The 22667-nt window shown below is 38.0% G+C and overlaps 1 protein-coding gene, 1 long non-coding RNA gene and 2 pseudogenes across 4 annotated transcripts in view; 3 read left to right on the top strand and 1 right to left on the bottom strand.

Annotated features, from left to right (window-relative positions):
• The window catches only part of LOC149034742 (uncharacterized), a 367942-nt gene that overhangs the window by 221948 nt on the left and 123327 nt on the right, over positions 1-22667 (top strand). The window lies entirely within an intron of this gene.
• LOC149034750 (neuroglobin-like) lies at positions 7763-12533 on the bottom strand (annotated as a pseudogene).
• Positions 13077-21581, top strand: LOC149034748 (uncharacterized; annotated as a pseudogene).
• On the top strand, positions 17948-19706 carry LOC149034749 (uncharacterized). The gene has a single exon (XM_089194389.1). The coding sequence runs from the start codon at positions 17990-17992 to the stop codon at positions 18821-18823; it is 834 nt and encodes a 277-aa protein (XP_089050515.1). The 5' UTR covers positions 17948-17989; the 3' UTR covers positions 18824-19706.

The raw sequence follows: 22667 nt of genomic DNA, 5'->3' as shown, positions 1-22667 counted from the left end.
TTAGATATGTTAGCTGTGCTATAATAATAGTGCTATAATAATAATAATAATAATAATAATAATAAAAAGAACTCAACACTCTAAGGTTAAATGAGGTTAAATGGAGTTCAATCTTATCTCAATTGACTTTAATTAAGAGGTCGAGACCACCCTGATGTACATTTGAATCCAGCTCTTGACTGTTACGCCATTACTTTCTATTAATCATGATGAGAATATTATTTTGAACGGGATGAAGAACTAAATGCAGAATGCAAAGCAAAATTTCAGCATGAATATTTTAGTTCCTAAAGTTCAATGAGAGCACCGGGCAGTCGTGCTACATGCCATCTCACCCATTTCAATGAGACTTTACCAGTTTAAAGGGTCTACCCCAAAACTAAAAAAGACAGACTGGTTTCTGTTTTGGTTTCTTCCGGGGGGAGATAGACCACCACCCAGTTTTTCTTGGTTTTCACCAAGGAAATCGCTTCAAATAGATAAAATGTATGAAGCTCTCACTACGATGGTATTTAACTGATTACTTTGAGGATTTGCACACATATTTTTACATCCTTGGTTAATGTCTGTTGCGAGTATCAGTCAGTTTGATCGACGGCTTGTCAATCAACAGAGGCAAATATACGACTGTGTTTTTAGACTTTTCGATTCATCCAAATATTTTACAACTTTGAGGTCAAATATCTCCCGTTGCCAGAAAGCTACAACACTTATCTTAATTACCCTTTATAACCCATCATTTCATCTCTGAAAATCATCCAAAAAATCTTTGGGCACTACCGTATTTTTGTCTTGGATGCCTTTTAAAATCTACGACTGTGACAAGTTTCTCTCAACTACACCTGTCACGCAATTCTTGCTCTAGGCGGTCACTTGACCTACAGAACTAAAAAAATGTAGGTTTATTTTGTCAAGTGACCGCCTAGAGCAAGAATTGCGTGACGGGTGTACTTGAGAGAAACTTCTTATTATTCTTCTTGTTATTCTTTTCCGTTTACTTTCTTTGTTTTGTTTTGTTTTGTCTTTTTTTTTCTTCTGGTCTGTAATGATTTCAATGCTTTCAGGTTCTTTTCTCAGAATTGAGCTACAGTAAAAGTATGCTTCTTTGTGTTGCTGCCTACAGGAGCCGCTGCTTGTCTTGAATTGAAGAGATTTGAAGAAGCAATCAGTTGGTGTGATAGGGGACTTGCTGTATCCTTTGAAGGAATCGTTCATTTTTAACCGTGGGTATAATGGAAATAGTTTCCATAATTTGATGTTTCAAGGGAGAAAATACAAAGAAGGGTATTAATTATGATGGGAACTTGTCAGCTCATATACTTTAAGTGTGTGTGATTAAAAACATAGGAGAAGTTATTACCTCATGACTAATGAAATTACTCCTTTTAGCCAATTTGACTTAGTTCTACTATCCATGCCAATAACTGGTACATTAGTTTAAATAACCCTTCAATTTCCCAGACCAAATTTGCAATTATCCTTACTGTCAACCATACAATTCTTGTAATGTTAGTACAGAGAATTCAGTATTGCATCAACAAACTATTTTCAAATTGATATATTTTTTTTTACTCTCAACACTTTTCTGATTGATATTGTATTGCTATTGTAAGGAGAAATTCTCTTTTGGTCACTCACGGGAGTTGAGGGATTAGAAGACTAATATTCATCCAGTTTATACATAGTACTTGGGTAGATGATCTCTCTAAAACAAGCCAGAACAAAAAGCTCGGTAATGTTTACATATCTTATGCAGATTTTCTTGCCTTCGACCTTTTTTCCACTACTTAGAGACTCGGATTCGTTGTGCTTTCCTATGGACAAATAAAAATTCTAAAGACATGTATTTGTGTTGTAGACTCATTTCTTCCAATGCTGTAAAACATTTGTCTGATGTTAAAGCTATATCAATTTCAAAATTGAGCAAGTGCTGCTCAGTTTTTGGAAACTAGGGATTAAATCTAGATATTTCGCGTTAAATTTTGAGGCTGCACACAGAAAAAACATTTTTTGAAGTGTAGATTTACTTCATAACTGACTTTAAGACTGAATGTTGATAAATCATCTACCTTTCATGCAAAGCCCTCATAATGGGCCATTTTATAGTTGTGTACTTAGTTGCTAAGCCTTTGATTTGGAGTGAGGCTGAAGGTGACCTTGTTGTGATAGAGACCAGTATCTAGAAACGATAATAACAAAGTAGTTTGCATTTAAAAAGCAGCAATATTTTTTACCGTAACAAGGTCACCCTTAATCATCGCCCTTGTTCAGAGGCTTGGGAACCAAGCACGCAAATGTTAAAATGGACTATTACACATCAATATGATCAGAAACATAATTTTTTTTGTTTTTTCCACATTTTTAACCCTTAACATGAAAAAGATTGACAAAAACAATAGGATCTTGTTGGCATTAAGACTTCAGTCTGTCAGTGAAGTGGGAGATAAGTCCTTGGAGGAAAAAGATCCTATTAGTCAAGACTATGGTAGTGCAAGTTCAGGTGATGTCAAGAAAGTTATAGATCTCTATAATCGGGGAGAAGAAGTCATAGAGTACCTCAACCTATATATTAAAAAAGCTAAAGAAGTAGGAGACAAGCATGGGGAGGGTAACGCTTATGGCAATCTTGGATATGCTTATTTTAGTCTGGGTGATTTCAAAAAAGCCATAGAGTACCACAACCTACATCTTAGAATAGCTAAAGAAGTAGGAGACAGGCATGAGGAGGGTGGTGCTTATTGCAATCTTGGCAGTGCTTATTTTCGTCTGGGTGATTTCAAAAAAGCCATAGAGTACCACAACCTACATCTTAAAGTAGCTAAAGAAGTAGGAGACAAGCATGGGGAAGGTGGTGCTTATGGCAATCTTGGCAATGCTTATGGCCGTCTGGGTGAGTTAAAAAAAGCCATAGAGTACCACAACCTACATCTTAAAATAGCTAAAGAAGTAGGAGACAAGCATGGGGAGGGTTGTGCTTATGGCAATCTTGGCACTACTTATGGCCGTCTGGGTGATTTCAAAAAAGCCATAGAGTACCACAACCTACATCTTAGAATAGCTAAAGAAGTAGGAGACAAGCATGGGGAGGGTAACGCTTATGGCAATCTTGGTAATGCTTATTTTCGTATGGGTGATTTTAAAAAAGCCATAGAGTACCACAACCTAGATCTTAAAATAGCTAAAGAAGTAGGAGACAAGCATGGGGAGGGTGGTGCTTATGGCAATCTTGGCAATGCTTATACCCGTTTGGGTGATTCCAAAAAAGCCATAGAGTACTACAACCTACATCTTAAAATAGCTAAAGAAGTAGGAGACAAGCATGGGGAGGGTGTTGCTTATGGCAATCTTGGCAATGCTTATGTTAGTCTGGGTGATTTGAAAAAAGCCATAGAGTACCACAACCTACATCTAAAAGTAGCTAAAGAAGTAGGAGACAAGCATGCGGAGGGTGGTGCTCATGGCAATCTTGGCAATGATTATGACCGTCTAGGTGATTTCAAAAAAGCCATAGAGTACCAAGACCTACATCTTAAAATAGCTAAAGAAGTAGGAGACAAGCATGGGGAGGGTAACGCTTATGGCAATCTTGGCAATGCTTATTTTAGTCTGGGTGATTTGAAAAAAGCCATAGAGTACCACAATTTAGATCTCAAAATAGCTAAAGAAGTAGGAGACAAGCATGGGGAGGGTGTTGCTTATTGCAATCTTGGCAATGCTTATTTTAGTCTGGGTGATTTCAAAAAAGCCATAGAGTACCACAACCTACATCTTAAAATAGCAAAAGAAGTAGGAGACAAATCCTTGGAGGCAATGGCCTACTATTCATTAGGATACGTTTTTGAGTTGCTAGGTAGACTGCCAAAAGCCGTTGAGCATTACCAAGCTAGCATAAACTTATTAAATTCCTTGAGAGTACTTCTAAAATCTAAAGATGAGTGGAAAGTTAATTTTCGAAATCAGCATCAAAAGGCGTATACGGGTTTGTGGAGAGTTCTCGTAGAACAAGGTCATGTAGATGAAGCCTTATTTGTTGCTGAGAGAGGACGAGCGCAAGCTCTGACCGACCTCATGGAATCCAGTTTTTGTTGTGGAACAAGTCACCACGAGGAAGAAGATGAAGATTGTGCAGTTTTAAAAAACGTTCCATCAAACACTGTCTTTCAGGCAGTGGACAAAGCTAACGTCAATCTTTGGGTTGTGTCCGAAGGAAAACAAGTTCAGTTAAGACAAAGTAGACTCAAAGGTTTTGTTTCAGAGAATAGTGGATCTAGCCAGTCCTTTGAGTCGTTCATGCTCGGTGTCTATACACAACTTGGTGTTCGTTCTAATGTGAGATGCGAGAATCGATCTTTAGATGCTTTGAGGGAGGGCCGTTCAAAAGTGGATGAGAAAACCAAAGAAGCCAACCCTCAACCTCACATCCAACAAGACGGATGCTTGAGCACTTTGTATGACATCGTTATGAAGCCGGTGGCTGACTTGATTGAAGGGGATGAGCTACTCATTATTCCTGATGGACCCCTGTGGATCGCTCCTTACGCTGCATTGAAGGATGGTAATTCTAAATACCTGTGTGAATCGTTCACAATCCGAGTCGCTCCATCGTTAGCAAGTCTTAGACTCATTGCCGATTGCCCAGATGATTATCACAAAAGCAGTGGCGCGTTGCTCGTAGGAGATCCGTGGGTAGCCGAGGTTACTAACAGCGAGGGAGAGAAAGTCCTCGAGCAGCTTAAGTATGCTAAAGAAGAAGTAGAAATGATCGGAAAAATTCTGAATATCACCCCAATCACTGGCAGACAAGCCACGAAACGTGAGGTGTTGAAAAGACTCAGTTCCGTTTCCTTAGTTCACTTTGCGGCACACGGATGTTCGGAAACTGGCGAAATTGCTCTTACACCTGACCTAGACCGAATATCTACTGTGCCAACGGAGGAGGATTACATTTTAACGATTCGAGATGTGTTGAATGTTCAACTTCGGGCCAAACTTGTTGTGCTTAGTTGTTGCCACAGCGGCCAGGGCGAAATCAAGGCTGAAGGTGTGGTTGGCATTGCGCGCGCTTTTATGGGGGCTGGTGCTCGGTCTGTTGTGGTGTCCCTGTGGGCGATTGAAGACGAGGCTACTCTTGAGTTCATGAAATACTTTTATCAACAGCTTGCAGGAGGTAAACGAGCAAGCGAGTCACTGAACCTGGCCATGAAAAGCCTCAGAGAATCGGACAAGTTCTGCGACATCAAACACTGGGCGCCCTTTTTGCTGATTGGAGATGACGTCACTCTTGACTTCATGGCAAAGGAAAGAGAAAATTTAAATATGAAATCACATAAATGAAAACTTTTTATTTCATCTCAAAATGAATGACGCAGGAACTTGGAAGGTTTAAATGCTTCTCTATTTTGGCGCTTTTTGGCTATTTTTCATGACTTTTCACTTTTTTGTTAAATGGAACTTGAGATGTGCAACTTTACTTTGGTGAAGAAATAAAAGCAGTCTATTTCATTATATTTTGATCGGTGGAATTGTCTTTTTTTGTTACCTTCACAAATTTAGATGCTTGCGAAGAGAACGAAATGCAACAAGGCCTCTGTTATGAAGAAGGTTTCCATTTCCACCAACATGTCAGTCAGCTCTGTTCCTGTATTACAATCAGTTGTATGGAAAATAATTTAAAGGTTATTTCTTTTACCCAACCAGGGGCTTTTCCATCGGATTTTAATTACCTATATGCTCTAAGCTTTTGCTAAGCAAAGAAACAATTTGTCATTTGCAAAAATTGGCGAATTTTTATTTCCAAAACTTTAATTGAATGTGTATGTGAATTGAATATGTGGATTGATCTTAGACCGTTTTCTACATCATAAATTACTTTGTTACAATTTACCTTCATCTTTACAAAAAAATTGATTAACATTTTCAACTCAATCCATTTTAATACAATTTAGTTCTGTCAGTGCCAAGATTGCCATTCTAAGCTTAATTTGAAGAAGTAAACATCAGAGATGATGTTATTAAATTTACTAACTATATGTTAGAGACATTACACCTACTTTTAGGGGTGTAGCCAGCCTCTAGTCCCGTAGGCCCGGCCTACAATTGTTTTCTTCCCGCTTGACTTTTACTAAAAGATAATATGACTCTTGCAAATGTTGAAACAAAAATTGAAATTTGTGAGGGAAGAGGCTTACATTTAGTCAGAAAGCTGGCTACAACCCTGTTTTCAATCAAACGAGTCTGGCCAATTTTTGTCCGTTTTACCAAACACTTCTCCGTTCGTTTTAAAGAACGAGGACAGAGAGGCTAAAAATTGTCCATGTAATCTAAACTAGGAAAGAGGGACGCAGAGTTCACTATAATTAAGGTTTCCATAGGTGTGACTTTTATTGTAGGTGACATGGAATTTGTTGTTTCTAGTACGACAATATTTACGCTCATAAATGAGAGAAGCAGTTAACGTAAGCCATGTAGTCCTCAATGGGAATTATTGTGGTGAAAAGGCTCATGAATTAATGTAAATCTAGTGCGTAGTTGAAAAGGTTCAGGGCTTCAGGATAAAACTTCTAATTGTTGAAAATCACATCTTGAAATTTTTTCATCGCTTTAAATTTACCTCAGCATGATTTGAGGATGTCTGGTGATATGCGTGGTTGAATATAATGTAACTAGGATTTTAAAGACATGCTGGGACAGTTTCAACTAAACATGGTTTGTATAATGTCAGTGTATTTCGTGTGAAGTGTTTTGATGCTATTTTTAATTTAAGTTGAAGATAATTGTTCATTTACCTTAGTTTATATTAATTAACTCATGAACTCCCAAGTTCTGAAGAAAAATTCTCCCAACTGATAAGAATGTGTTTCTCTTTGCTGCCGCTTGTTCCGAGAATTCGATGTAACATTATGTTTCTAGTAAAAGATTATCCTCCAGTTTGGATTTTCTCGAATTGTTATTGACTCCATGTTTGTCGGTGTATTAATACCGTGAGGAGAATTTAAATTATGATCAGTCTTGGGAGTAAATGGCTTCATTTTAGTGTCTCCGTTTAGCGCGTATTTTACTTAATGCCTTGAACGATTTAATGCAGTTTCTATTGTGCTTATTTTTTTTACTTCTTTGTGTAAGAGAAATATACAGTGTATAAAATACAAAAACTGCGTTGATTTACATTGTCTGTCTCCATATTCTTAGGATGCACGTAAGATGTAGAGAAAGCAGATCCTATGGGGACTTCAATGCTTGTTTTGACCCGCGCGCCAAGTTGATAATGTGTGCAGCTAACAGTGTACTAACATACCATGTTTCAAGCCCCCGCCCACTTAGCAAAAGCGCGTCATCTCTTCGATTGTGTCTCTTTCACTGTCTATTGTTCTCCGTATTGCCACACGGTTTTGAACGCCGACGGACGTGTTCATATTGTTACATGTCTGCGCCTTTTTTTATCTTTTTCCTCACACAAGTTTTTACACCTTTTCACATTTGCGTATCCCTTTATTTTTCTCCTTCCTCTGGTTCCTTCCATTTTTTTTTATCGCAATTTTCCTTTATTCCCCTCTTTACGCGCACCTCTTTTATCGCCCTCAACTTTGTTCTTCTGCGCGCTTCATAGGACGCGACTATCTCCTTGTCTGTTTCAGTTTTCACTCGTCTCAATCTTCTCGCAACGTCAGGCTTCTTACAACTCATATACCTCGTTACTCCCCCATTGTAGTTTTGATCATGCGTATTATGTCCACTTTGGGATGGTGTCCTCTTAAAGTCATCTCTAGTGAAATCTCAGTTTTCCTCTCCATTGATTCCTAGTCCACAGGGTGCCAGTACTTGCTCTCCTCAGTCCTCTCATGATAATAGCAGTTATAAAGCGGAAGAGCTCCCTCCAAGTCTCGGCGACATAATCGGTGCATTTTGTTGGAAAAGAGTCCCTCAATGTCCAAATTAAGGCTTCTTCTATCATCTGATTGGGAATGGGTCAAACTCTCGCGCAGGGTCCATCTACAATGCGAATCCAAGATGGTGGCAGGCCAATCCACAGCCGGACCCTACTGAGTCGGTAGCCACCATCTCGGATGTAGACAAAGAGAAGACCCTGGGGAAGAGTTTTGACAAAACAATAATTAAGAAAGGATAAGTTACAATAGTGCTTAGAGAGATAGTCGATAACAACTTGAGAGATTCATTATGAGCAAACATGTTTCGTCGATTATTAAACTCCATGTCTGTTCGAATACGCACCCCTATATGCCCCTTTTCCCCGTCCCTATACATCCCTGTACTGCAAGTTTTATCATCATACGGCACAATACAACATTATACCCCTGAGTAGCACTGTAAATCCGTAAAATGCAGTAACTAGACAACGCTTCAGAACAATATGTATCCCTAGATAGCACTAGGCTTCACTCTACTTAATTTCAAATCACCATACAGTGCTATATAAACAAGTTCTCCAATTTGGCGCCAAAATAAGTGCAAATATTTGTCTGCGGTCATTTTCTCGAATTTTCTGTTCCAAGATGCGGAAACTGTGAGCTTCGAGGAACAGATAATATCCAAGGACAAATATCCGTACATATTTTCGCGCAAAAGAGACGCTATTGCGTTTTTTATCCTTCAAATATTTGCAACGCACGTGAAAAATGTTAATGAACAGCTTATTGAATTGAATACTCGATGAAAACCTCTGCGTCGTTTAAGGAAAACATAGCATTTTCCAGCGCAGTCATGGCTCGTCTGACGTGAAGATACAGAGATCGAGAATTGATTACGCCTTCAAGTTTCAAACTCGTAAAGGCGGGAAATATATATTGAATTCTTGGATTGGACTCAAAAAGTCTGAAACAAAATCATTCATGATCATGGTTGTCAATTCTGAATAACTGAAATTCGATTCACGTTTACTTTAGATAATAAATTTTACTGCCATTTTGCCAGTTCTACAAAGAAATCAAGACACTGAGCAATACCCACAACAAGACACAGCTACACTGTTGTGAATCTCCATCCACATCTTCAATAGAAATATGCTATCACGAAGGTAGTGCGCGTGCATTTGCATTTTAAAGTCACTTTTGCACAAAATAACGACCCGATTGGCAGGAAAACAGGCGAAAGACGCAACAGAACTGGTGCTTTTGCGTTTGCGTTTTGGCGTTTGCTCTCTAAAAAGCCCGAGAAAACGTTTTCACTGTTCACTGGGTTCTTCTTTAAAACCGGAACTCGTTTCTTAGCGACTTGTTCAAGTACTGCACTAGTTAAGATGTATCTTAAATCTTTATACAATAGGAAATAGACAAACAACAGGAGGCACCTTTTAAAGGGCATTAAACACGTTAGGATAAGTCTGAAAATTCTTTAGACAACAATAGTCATCAACAATTTATAAACATCGGTAGCAGTTGCGAAAGTTTACGCGTTATATTTTAGTGTTTTGCATTTGGAAAACTCATTTCTATTTATATGATGACTAACTCTCTTTCTCACATATGTGGAAATAATTCTGAACATGGTTAGCTCAGAGATGATTTACACAGTAAAAATAATGTCGGCAAATATAAACAGCCACTGGTCCTTTTTGTAAACTTGTAAATAATTGTTCTCAGTTCCTCAGGATCAGATGTGCTATTTTTTCCTTCTCATTTTTCAAATGGTATATATGAATGTTTGAATGTTATATCTGGGGACGAATTTTTCCCGCAAAAAATTTGGGCTCCAAAGACACAATGGTGACCTATTGACATGAAAAATAAAAAGAAAAAAACACACTTGAAATAAAGATCCATTTTAGGTGAACGTCGTTGAACGTTATAGAAAACAAACAAATTGAGTCTGAAAGGTGCAAGCATTTCGGCTGGTGAACATAGTTGCATTTACTGCTGTAGTTCAGTGGCACAATTTATACAACAATAAAGGAGTAAGTTTCTAAAGAAACTGTGGTGCTGCGTTGCAATTGGTGTGAGAGTATAGCAGGTAATTTAGTGTTAACAACTGAGTTGAAAACGTATGGCGCCTATCGTTAAAACTTTACCGTATTACATTAAGGACAGCCAACACGCACTTGAAATTTTTCGTGACTTTAGTTTCCTCGGCCAAAACAAACTTATTTTCACTATGGATATAACATCTCTTTAAACTGTCATTCCAAATGGTCTCCGGGCCCTCAAACATTTTTTCTATCATCGCATTGTTAAGGAACCTAGCTCTGAAACACTACTCCGTCTGGCCGAACTCACACTCAATTGCTTTTCATTCGGTGGTAACTACTAAAAACAAACTAATGGCGTGGCCATGGGTACTAAAATGGGACCCAGTTACGCCAATCTTTTTGTAGGTTTTATCGAACATCAATTTTTCAGTCAATACCACGGCCCAAAACCTGAACTCTACGGCCGTTACATTGACGATTGCAACGGCGCTACCTCCTCTACCAAAGAGGAGCTCACTCAATTTATAACCGCCATCAATTCCTTTCATCCGGCTCTTAGATATATCAGGGAAATTTCCGACACTTCTTTGGCTTTTCTAGACATCAAAATTTCAATTGAAGGCAACGGTTTATGCACTAGTGTTTACTTCAAACCTACAGATTCACATAGTTACTTGTTGTATTCATCTTCTCATCCATCACACGTCAAGAACTCCAGATAGATAGATAGATAGATAGATAGATAGATAGATAGATAGTTTATTCACCTTAAGAACTTGCAGCCAAAAGCTGAATTGCGATAAGGTTTACAAATGCGAAATTTCTAGCTTACTAAATTACAACTAATTAATTAATTTCCTAATTAAAAACTGTTACAGCATGACAAAATTAAAAGCATGCGTCGAATTCCTATGTAAAATAAGTAACAAATTAATATCTAATTATCACCTACGATAAACGTAACTTAAGAGAAAGCTATTCTTGCATCTTTCAGTTTTACACCTCGGACGAATAAATGTTCTTTGTTCTCTCAGATAGTAGCCAGGTTGGTATTTGCTTGGAAGTAGTTTATGAAGACTGTGAGATTGATTTGCACATATTTCATTGAACAACTTTGCTGCGATTGCCTCTCTTCTATCATACAGCGTTAAAAGTCTAGATATTTCCAGAGCCTTTGCATACGAAAGCTCGGGATAAATAATCTTCATAGCATGTTTTTGAAGTCTTTCTAGGTCTTCGCTTAAATAACTTGGTAAAGCGCGATGGAAAACTGGGCTGCCGTACTCCAGGGTAGACCGAATGCATGTAATGTAAAATAGAAGAAGCTCTTTTGTGGCGACATGCGATCTCTTCAACTGTCTTAGAAAATATAGTCTTGTAGAAACCTTCCTAACTAGCTCGAACACATGGGCATTCCATTTTAAAGCACTACTTATATTGAGTTCTAATAATTTTATACTTTTCACAGTCTCAAGGGTCTGACGGTTAACCCAGATAGGATCAAATTCTGGTTCGTGTTTTGCGAAGCTAATCCTAAGCCCTTTACATTTCCTTTCGTTTAACTGAAAACCTTCATCTCTTGCTTGTATTGCGAGATCGTCTACCATTTGCTGAATACAGCTCTCTTGGCCTTTCCACATCTTTACTTCTCCTGCATTCAGATCATTAATCATTATCAAAAATAACCATGGCCCAAGCTTGGTCCCCTATGGGACACCAGCTGGAATGTAACGCCATTCGGAGAAGCAATCCTCGGCCAGTTTAACTCTCTGTGTTGTATCCGATAAAAAGTCAACAATCCAGCATAATATGTGGTTCGGAATATCTTAATCTAAGAGTTTACACACTAAGATGTTGTGATCAATAAGATCGAATGCTTTACGGAAATCAAATAGAACCACCCTAATCACGGCCGAATTCCCATCGGAGCTGACGTGCCAGTTATGTTATACCTTTTTCACAGTTTCTCAGACTTCGTCGTTTATGTAGTGACGACTCTGATTTTTCAGAAAAGTCAGAGCCAATTTGCCAGTTTTTCGATAAACGTGGCTATCCTGTCTCTGTCGTTCAAGCGGGCACCACCTTGCCCAACAAATTGATCGACAGTCAGCACTACAAACAGCTGAGAAGGATAACACTGACCGCATTCCATTTACTCTTACATTTCATCCTCACAACCATGCAGTTAAATCTATCATTCTTAAAACTGACTGGATTCGACATGTATTAGTAAGCTACTTTCACGTGTAACATGACATCCAGTTAGGATCAGCATACTGTTTCCCCTATTTCTCCATTTTAAACGATTCCAATCCTAGTGATGGTATGATATATTTTATAAAGAAAAGTTAGCATCAACTCGAGACTCTACATTCATTTTTATTTAGGAAAGAAAACAAAACAAACCAGAGATAGCGAGTATTTAAAACACTTACCGTTTAAACACTTTCTGTCCTATGACGCTCTTAATGGGTTCAATGAGCTGCCAAAATTCTCTTAAAATGCATTTTTGTTCGTGTGACAGCGGAATGTCTCTGATTCTTGAAGTCGATGTTGCCGGAGCAACTGAGACGTATATTTCGATTCTGTTATTTCGCGACGCAAAACAACCCATGGCATTTAGAGTTTGACTGTTAAACCTAAAATGAAGGTGCGTAGACACTGGCTGGATAGATTAATGAATCCAGCTGCTTTCCCTTGAGAAAACTGTCATACGCTGTGATGATGGGTGATGTATAAAAACTCTGACGTTATCTGTGTTAAACGTATATCTTTATATCGACAAACATCTTGACTCGTTGTTCACACTAAATGAAAAGGCAAAAATTCCGAATTTCTGCCTGAAAAAACTGTCATTTGGTCGAAAAAGAGCAGATATGCCCTGTCTCCACCAAAAGCCTTGATATTAAACTTAGTGATTCGTGCATGAGTGAAGATTGGAAAATTGTTTAACATTTTGACAAACAAGAACATACTGGCAACAACTCAGCACTTCAGCTATAAATTTGCATTTTAAATATGGTAACTGTGTCTTTGTACTACCAATTAAACTTCTGAGTTGTTCCCCTGACATGTCTCGAGCCTAAAACTGTCGCCGAACAGTCTCCCTCGGTGATTGGGCCTCTAGGCATCTAACCTTTCTCTATAGTATTGGCACATGGCATTTGATGATGAGGTATTATGAAATTTTGTTACTATTATTAATTTGCAGATGTAGTTGGACTAACTATCAGCGATATTGATGAGAAACCGCTAATTTTCAAGCACAATTAAAGTTCTATAAGTATAGACAATGTGCAGTTATACGCCCTACTTGTGTAATTAAAAGAATTCATAATTTTTATAGTATTTTTGCGGTACTTTCATCATTTATTCATTACAATTTCGTGCAAATGTAAAACGTAGATTAAAGCTGGCTCGATCCGTCTTCATGGAGCATCCGGCGAAAACGTGTGAATCATTATATTGGTGTTGGTGCGGAAGAGTTATATTTCTTTAGCTATTCAGACATCCCTCAACGCACGAATTCAGGCGAATTTATTCATTCTTTAAGTCGTGAAGTCGGAAATCAGGAGCGTCCTATCTATTAGAAAATGGAACATTTGCGCTAAAATGTCCGAAAAATTAATAATACCTTTACAAGACAAAGGGATTTTTCACAATATCTTTGCTTCGAAAAGTCAAACGATGATATGAGCCCTTCCAGACAAGTAAAAGTAATTCTACATTCTTAACTAAGTGATTTGTGACAGTGATATTGCTCTGTGTAATTTTGAAGTGATCCTCAAGTGACATGCTCCAGTGCATGACGAGATATAACCTCTCTCAGTTAGATTAACTTTGTATTCTTCCTTGACGTGACATAATTATAAATGACGTCACAAACCTGGGCTCCAGGCTTCTGCAGTGATTATGATGCTGACGAATAATGCAATGAACGCATGTCTGTGACGAAAAAAATTTTTGCATTTTAAATTACGCATTGGCATTAGTTCATGTCTTGTGTGAGCAAATTTTTTTGGTTTGAGTCGATGGAATTAACTGCTGCGAACATCTATTTACGATTTCTTGTTCAACCCGACAGAGAACTAACGAAAGGAAGAAAACCATGGAGAACAATTCTCAAACTAAATCTTCACGCCACTCAATGATGTTTTACAATATAAAAGGGAAGAAGAGCCCAAAAGAAACTTAGGAAAGAAAGCAGGCCAGGGACACGCTCCAGAGGTTCAAAAATTGTGAGGATCTGAGTGGTAATTATAAACGACAACATAAAACATTAAATCTAAACTACCATAACTTACAACTTAGTTCTTTTTTATTTATTCAGCACAACGCTTAAAAGGAGAATTGAGAGGTATGTATCTTTGCATCATAAAGAGAGTGGCTTTCTATTCTCGAGACCCCCACGTACTACTGCTGCTGGAGTCTGTGCAAGTCACTCCAACTAACCTGAGGTCGGTATATACTCATTGCACACCTCATGAGAAATTGATGGGACAGGGAGGGAAAATCAGGGCGTTGGCTAAGTTTCAATTTCAATTCAGTCATTTTTAGATTGAAGACGGAAGCATTGTGGTTTCTTAATTTAGTTTCTTTATTGCCAAAACTAAGATTAAAAGAGCCAATCTCCTCGCTGTTTGCCAATACATCAATTGTGTTCACTGGCGACTGCGGCTCACTGAGAGAGGCTGAATGTTTTTCGACTCGAATGCGATGCGTGACATGTGCAAGTAAAAAAAAAAAACATGACAACTGTTCAAGACTGAAAACTATGAATAATACTGTCCCATTATTTTCCGTTAGCGTCTCTAATGCACGCAAATCTAATAAAAGGACTGTTAAAGGGCTGTGAAAGAGATTGGATAAGTTGTTGGTAGGATAAGATCGTAGCTATTCTGAGTCACTATGACTTGAGGTGGCAAAAGTCATCTGTTTGTGCTTGTGTCATTACTTTAATAGAAGAGATTCTTCTATAGTTGAAAGGTTGAAAATATATCGATGAAAAGCAAAACAATAGTTTTCTGAATGCGAAATCCTTCGTACGCTTTAATCTTTAGTTCAGTATGTCCTATATTTGTACGGGTACCTTAAAGAATGGCGTCAAAATCCACGGTGGTCCCTCTCCTTCATCCTAGCCCTGCTCCTCCCCCTCAGTGGCCTGCAGGCGGAAGTGACCGGTAGAGTTGAGACGAATGTCCTTGATAATCAGCTGCAAACAGAATAAGTGGAAATGCCCACTCTTGTAGGTGCGGTAAAGGACAACTGCAGTGGTGTCGTTGTTGTTACACTCGAGGAAGGTGAAAAGTAACAAAAACCATGTCCAGGGAAGGTGAAGAAATTGGTAAACACAAGATCGCTAAGGTGTTTCGCGATCGTAGTAGCCAGACGAGGTTGCGTTCACAATCTATCTCTGGAGACGCAGAGTTTGAATTCACATTTCCAATTCCAAGTGAGTTGAAAACGCGCGCAAATGTTTTAAGCTAATTTTACAAAGCTATTGTTCATTAAACTGAGCTACGCTGACAGTCTCCTCAGTTCATAGGAGAAAGCAATTTAAAACTTTAGCATGGAGGCTACGCGTACTCTTTTCTAGGAACTAGGGAAGGAGCGTCAAGGAAGACTTTTTAGTTGATTGATGTATGTCTTCATTAAACATTTTTTGTGACTCATATCATATTAATTAATGTTCACCTCTCCTTTTCAGATTTTCGTTATCCACGCATATACACCCGTCAAAGGATTCTTTACAAAACGATTTAATCTGGTAGAGTATCTCTATCTAATCCGAAGAGCATATGATAATTCTATCACTTCAAGAGACTTTAACCCTTTAACTCCCAAGATCTGATTGTTAATTCTCCTCTCTCGCTTCTACACATTTCCTTTTAAATTGGTTACGAGAATTTGGTGTTAGATCATAATAATGACTTCTACCTGATAAGTTTGGGTATTCTCATTACCTGTTTGCAAAATACTGTTTAGTTATAATAGGGAGAAGTTACATGTTCATCACTTCTGAAAGTTAAAGGGTTTAAAGTTATTTAATTAAGGCAAACACAAGGTGACTGTTAGATAATCCTTAAGTAGTACATGTAATGTTATTCATATGTTATGCATGTAATGTTTCACTATCTTCGATTGCTGAAAGGTGAATAAGCGCATTGAAATCAAAATTGATTTCCTTCAGGCTCTGCTCACTGAACTACAAGTCTGCTGTCAGGTGACTAACGTGGACGCTATTTTAGTCCCTTAAATTTCTCATTTTTCAATATATGCGTCAGCAACTGAAATTAGATTCATGAAACAGGGACGCATTTTGGAACAAAAATCATGGCAATAACTGGTGTCGGTCGCAAAGGTAGAACGGACGATTACTGGTCATTCTGATTTTTCGGTCATTGCTAACGTAATTTAATTTTAATTGCGGTCATTAAAGCATCATCCTAGGCAGACCCTTACAAAAGTTTCACCAAAACTGCAGAAACGTGAAGATATTGGCTTAAACGCACAACATTGGAGTTATATCAAGGTGAAAAAATTAATTTTGATTTCAATCCAGCCCTTTTAATTTTCTCAAACACACTTGCAAGTGCAATGACAACTGAATGTTCTTAATAAAGACGAAAGACGGCTGCTCATCCCATTTGGCGCAATTTTCGATCGAGCGGCGAAAATAATCCGAGATTTACTTCGCCACGCTCTGTGATTGGTACAGAAAACTCTCGCTCCTTTCGCAACCAATCAGATGCAACGCTAAACCCAATCGTGACTTGTACCCTCGCGTGTTCCCGCGATTTTTGCAGTCTGCTTTTTTCTTCTTTGAATTCATATTGGTTCTTTGAGATAACTTCCTCTTCTCTTCGGCTTTGATTTCATGACACTCCATTACTTTTGGTAATTCTGTTTCTTTCTCTCTATGCGATCGACAGAGAAAATGGCTTTGACGAATTGTAAATAGCCTGTTCCTCGTCTGGTCAGTAATGCACATGGCATAATATTCGTGTTTTCGTGTTTCAAGCGAAATTGTTAGTTAATTCTTTTGTTTCCAATTAACATATAAAAGGATTTAAACCCTGATGATCCAATTCCATTTTATTTTTAATACTGAGACTGCCTGCTTTCTTTGTTACGTACTTGTTCAAATGCATCTAATTCAGTGTTTAAAATAATAAGAGGTGAGGTTGATTCAAAGGATTGCTCCTAATCTAACCTGAACTGATTAACAAGGATCTTTACATTCAATATTTCATTTAATTATATCATAAATCAGTGAAAAATATCTATATTTTCGCTGTAAACAGAAATGAAAAGAAGTATATCGACAGTTTCGCTGTTTTGCAGGCAACTACTAAACTGACAAGTTGTTCAATCAATTGATTTTTCCATACAGTATTTCATTTTCGTCAAACGCTTAAACGTTAATTCATATGATCAAATTCCGTTCAAACAAGGAACAGAAATCAACAAGGAAACTAATTGCATGGAACATTAACTCGAAAGACTGGAAAAGAAAGGGAATCTAGTTTCAAAAAGGGTCTAAATATCTTGAAGTTTTCTTCTTAAGAAATGACAATTGGAAAATACAGCTAACTAATTATTGACACGGGTTCTCTTAGCTGCGGAGTATCACTGTGTTATTTCCTTCCCAAGAAGCTGATGCGTAATAAGGTTTGTCAAGAGATAATCGCAGGAGAGCGAATGGAAGGTATGCTGAAAAATTATATCAGTCTCAGGGTAAACTGTATTGATCATACACGATTGTCTGGTGATCAAAGAAACCAATCACGAGTGCTACATACGTAAAAGATGGTTTAGCTTACGGCGAAGGCACTTAAAGAGCGTGTTACTGTATTTACCATAACAGTTGTAATCTTTTAAGTTCTCAAGAATAAGAATTAGGGTAAAAAAAACTACCGTATATTCTGTTCAAAGTGGTGGAGTCTTTCGACCGCTTAGGGGTGCAGCTGATACCAATGGGAAACTCTTTGTAACATTTTTCTTATATTTGTTTCCGTATAAGGTCAACTTAATTTTATCTTATCCTAGTCAGGTGGTGTTGACATTGCCATGACAACTTGTATTGAGATACGCCGGCCACTGTTACAGGAATCAGCCGATTGCTACTGGCACTTTTTTCCAGGACAAAGACAAAGAAATCCGTATCATGTAAAACTCTCAGCACTGGCTTTCAGTTTGTTGTTGCTATGGCAGCTAGTTGGAGCATTTTTGTACATGGTTCGTGATGTTGCTTGCTTCCGGGACAAATCCACTGCATATCAGTGCAAAACAGATGCGGCTTTCCCTTTTTCAGAGGATGTCACGATGGTGTGGCTGGCCTCGCTATGTATTTTCACCGCTATCTCTATAGCTGCCCTTCAGAATGTTCCGCAGTTCCCCGGTTACAAGGCAATCTTACATCGGCTCAAATACGTTCCTTCATTTTGGACTTTAATTATCCTTTTGACCGTCGCCTTGTTTCGATATGTTAAGCTACTAATTTCTATCAAATCTTTGTCATCTTGGGTCGTAATTGTTTGCTTAATAGTAAGTTACATTCTCAGAACTTTCGTTGTGGGATTTTTAAATTATACCAGGTTGAACTCCTTAAAGCAGAAATATCTCATTTACATTTTTGTTATATCTAAACTGACAGTGTTCTTGTTTTTCATTGTTACCTTTATCAATCTCATGGCTACCCTTTTAGCCCTGAGTGTGGAAATCCGCGAGATGCATAAAACAGATCGAGCTAAGAACTCGCTCGATTTGAATTTGGATACCGTAAACGAACTGCTGGAGGTCTTTGGTACAACCACTTTTAGAATTAAGTTAATGAAATTCTTTTGGGAAAAGTTTTTCATCGACGACAGGAACATTCTTTGTTTCTATATACCTTTGGAGTGAGAAAGACAGCAAAAACCGAGAGAGTTTCATTCTCGTCCTCAGAGTCACTCGTTTTCGCTTACCCTGATCACATGACCAGCTAACTGAAATGATTGCGCTCACTTGGAGCGTAAAAAGTTGTTGCCTTTTCTTTTTATACAATTCCTGCTTCTTGTTGTTACGCCTTCCCTATTATGTAGATCAGTTTTTCAGCGATTCCATATCGTTTGAACTAAATGTTTTAAAACTTTCCTTCTAGTTAAATGTTCTAAATTTGTATAATTTATTACCTTGTTTTAATTGTTAATGTTGGAACAGTGCGACACATGAAAGACGCAGTGTGTATTTTGAACCACAAAGCCATAATTTCGTCATACTATACAGCAGAAGCTCTCCACTTCCGATTTCCGTGTCATGTACGTCAAGCTTGAGCCTCGGTTTTTCCCGTGAAAAAACAACTCCTAATATTAGGCAGCAACGCTGTCGGCAAGTTTGTAGTTTGGGTAGTTTTCTTGAGATTTCGCGTTCGATAACGCTTCTGTTAATTTTATTTGGACCTTACTAATCTTAATGAGTTCCTTTGAGACATTCCCAGAACGAACTGAGTTGGCAAGGTTGTAAAAAAAGGTTATAGAACAGTCAAAAGTAAGGATTTAACTTAACTCAAAACTGTAAGAGGACTTTCCTCATTCGTCAAGTATAACTCAACTTCAAGTGCCATAATACATGTAATAATAATGTAACTTAAGAGATGGCATAGGTAAATCTTATTCTTGGTGAACTTCAAACCTTAGTTTGAGTCACTTCCTAGGAATCAATTATCAACTGATTGAGTAAATCAAATATGTGAACTCAAACTAAAGGGAAACTAGCATTAGAATCAAATAAAATTTTTAACTTTGTATATAACCTAGTCCTAGAAAGATTAACCAAAAACATGTACCATTATAAAAATTAAAAAATGGGTTCCATTTTTCCGTTTTCGCATTAAGTAGGATAAAAATGGGGGTTCTGGCGCATTTTAATATCCACCTCGATTTTTAAGGCAACTCAGGAATTTAACCTTAAAATCAACCTCGATTTCAAAAAACAGTTCTTGCACATTTTGGAGACAACCATGATTTCAAAGACAACTTAAATCATTCACCTGTGAATAATCTTCACACCCTTTTCATAATGTTTCACTCGTGAGTTCTGAAGAGGATGTAATAATATCAACTTGAACGATCCTCTTGTCACGCCATCGTGGTGTCAATTGTTCGTTTGAAGATTTTCAAATATTAACGTTGTATCTTCTCGCAAAGAAGACGTGGTGTGCCTTGATTTGTTCTTCTGTCAAAATTGTCTTTGTAAATGAGAAGTTATCTCATTAATAGGTCGAGAAGATTCCATGATCTTTTAGGGAAGGTACGTTTTTTATTTGGGGAGGGGGGGTGGGTCGGGTTATTTTAGAAATTTTTTTTGCGAAAAAAGTCGTGGCCCTCCTACTTCCCAGAATAGATTAACGCATGACCCTTCACAAATACCTACACAAAACATCTGACCCTTCCCCCACCTCCTCCAAGACAAAAATAATCGGAAGTGAAAATAACTAACCGGAAGTGTTACACACATAACGGCGTCTGCATAGACTTTCTGAAGAGGAAGTTAAGTCTCTTTTAACGTAAGAGTTAGATGCGCACAACAGTAAAGTCATGAATGCGTGAGCTGTTGCTGAGGAGGTGTGTCTTCGAATTGACGACTCCTCAGCGCCACGGGGGTATATTTCAGCATTTGTGGTCGACCGACAAGAAATTCAAATTTTCTACAACCGTGGGTACTTGAAAGAGTATCTTGGAGTCACCAACAATCAAAAGAGATCTTTTTCGAGGCATGGGTATTTTTCCGCAAGCTAGAACAATTTGAGAGCCTCCATTTTGAGAGAGGAGAGCTTTATATGGAGTATAGGCGCATATCGTGTCAAGAGCGAAATGGCCAACTATGTAAATTTTGCGAGAAGGACGAGACTACCAGCGCTCCGCTTTCAACTTGACGACCATATCCCGACTATGGCAAGCTACTTAACTTCCATTATCTCTCTTGGAGTGCAACCCCCACCATTGGCCGCGAGCAGGACGACTTCCAGCCTCGAGCTCAGATTAAGCGATTGTTTGAGGAAAGTGAACTAGTCTGTGGAGACAGTGAGGCTATTAGAAATTAAAGTTTTCAGATAAATACATTGTCCTTGAAAAGCTTCTGGCAGAGTATGTTGAGCACCTTGCCGAGACAAAAATTGCGCAACGAGAAGAAAAAAGGGAAGACCAAAAGGGAGCGAATGGAACGGCTGAACCGGGAGTACGATGACATTGACTGGGTTGTACTGTAAAACTCCGATAAGCTGTCGTCCTTGAGGGTGGACGAGCTATCCTCGTACTTTTCCCATCGCAAGATCACCTTCAAAGGGAAGAAAGCTGAAAAGGTCGCAACGATCAAAGCGCACATTGGCAGCTTGCTGTACGATTCGATGTAGTGTTAACAACCTCGGCAGCCCCTACTAAGAACTATGCAGCAGCAAGTGACCTCATCACTTTCCGGCGTTGAAACTGACTCGCAAGGTGATGTAGTAGATCGAGTTGTCGGTTCAAGCCCGAGTACCTTAAGTGACGAATCGTCACCGGAGACTGATTTTATACCAGAATCCCGCGCGGAAACATTACCGCCGTCAAAATATGGACGAAAGCGGGCACGAGTCGAGAGAGACGATTATGTTAGTTGGGAGAAGGCAGTTTTTTTGACATAATATTTCGACACCTGTAAATAATTTAGATTAATCTTGACTGGTAGCTTTACTTGTATATACAAGTTTAAGGTTTCTATACACTTATTGACTGGAAGCTTTACTTGTATAAACAAGTTTAAGGTTTCAATACACTTCTTGACTGGAAGCTTTACTTGTATATACAAGTTTAAGGTTTCTATACACTTCTTGACTGGAAGCTTTACTTGTATATACAAGTTTAAGGTTTCTGTACACTTCTTGACTGGAAGCTTTACTTGTATATACAAGTTTAAGGTTTCTATACACTTCTTGATTGGAAGCTTTACTTGTATATACAAGTTTAAGGTTTCTATACACTTCTTGACTGGTAGCTTTACTTGTATATACAAGTTTAAGGTTTCTATACACTTCTTGACTGGTAGCTTTACTTGTATATACAAGTTTAAGGTTTCTATACACTTCTTGACTGGTAGCTTTACTTGTATATACAAGTTTAAGGTTTCTATACACTTCTTGACTGGAAGCTTTACTTGTATATACAAGTTTAAGGTTTCTATACACTTCTTGACTGGAAGCTTTACTTGTATATACAAGTTTAAGGTTTCTATACACTTCTTGACTGGAAGCTTTACTTGTATATACAAGTTTAAGGTTTCTATACACTTCTTGACTGGTAGCTTTACTTGTATATACAAGTTTAAGGTTTCTATACACTTCTTGACTGGTAGCTTTACTTGTATATACAAGTTTAAGGTTTCTATACACTTCTTGACTGGAAGCTTTACTTGTATATACAAGTTTAAGGTTTCTATGCACTTCTTGAGTGGAAGCTTTACTTGTATATACAAGTTTAAGGTTTCTATACACTTCTTGACTGGAAGCTTTACTTGTATATACAATTTTAAGGTTTCTATACACTTCTTGACTGGAAGCTTTACTTGTATATACAAGTTTAAGGTTTTTATACACTTCTTGACTGGAAGCTTTACTTGTATATACAAGCTTAAGGTTTCTATACACTTCTTGACTGGAAGCTTTACTTGTATATACAAGTTTAAGGTTTCTATACACTTCTTGACTGGAAGCTTTACTTGTATATACAAGTTT

The sequence above is a fragment of the Pocillopora damicornis genome, chromosome 14 (genome assembly GCF_964200805.1).
Source record: "Pocillopora damicornis chromosome 14, jaPocDami1.2, whole genome shotgun sequence".
In the NCBI taxonomy this organism is placed as follows: Eukaryota; Metazoa; Cnidaria; class Anthozoa; order Scleractinia; family Pocilloporidae; genus Pocillopora; species Pocillopora damicornis.
Note: the sequence above shows the minus strand (reverse complement) of the source record. Positions and strands in the feature narration are given on the sequence as shown.

Bases quoted from the DNA above. Each gene is read 5' to 3' on its own strand.
- LOC149034749 (XM_089194389.1), top strand. From the start codon at position 17,990: ATGACAACTTGTATTGAGATACGCCGGCCACTGTTACAGGAATCAGCC.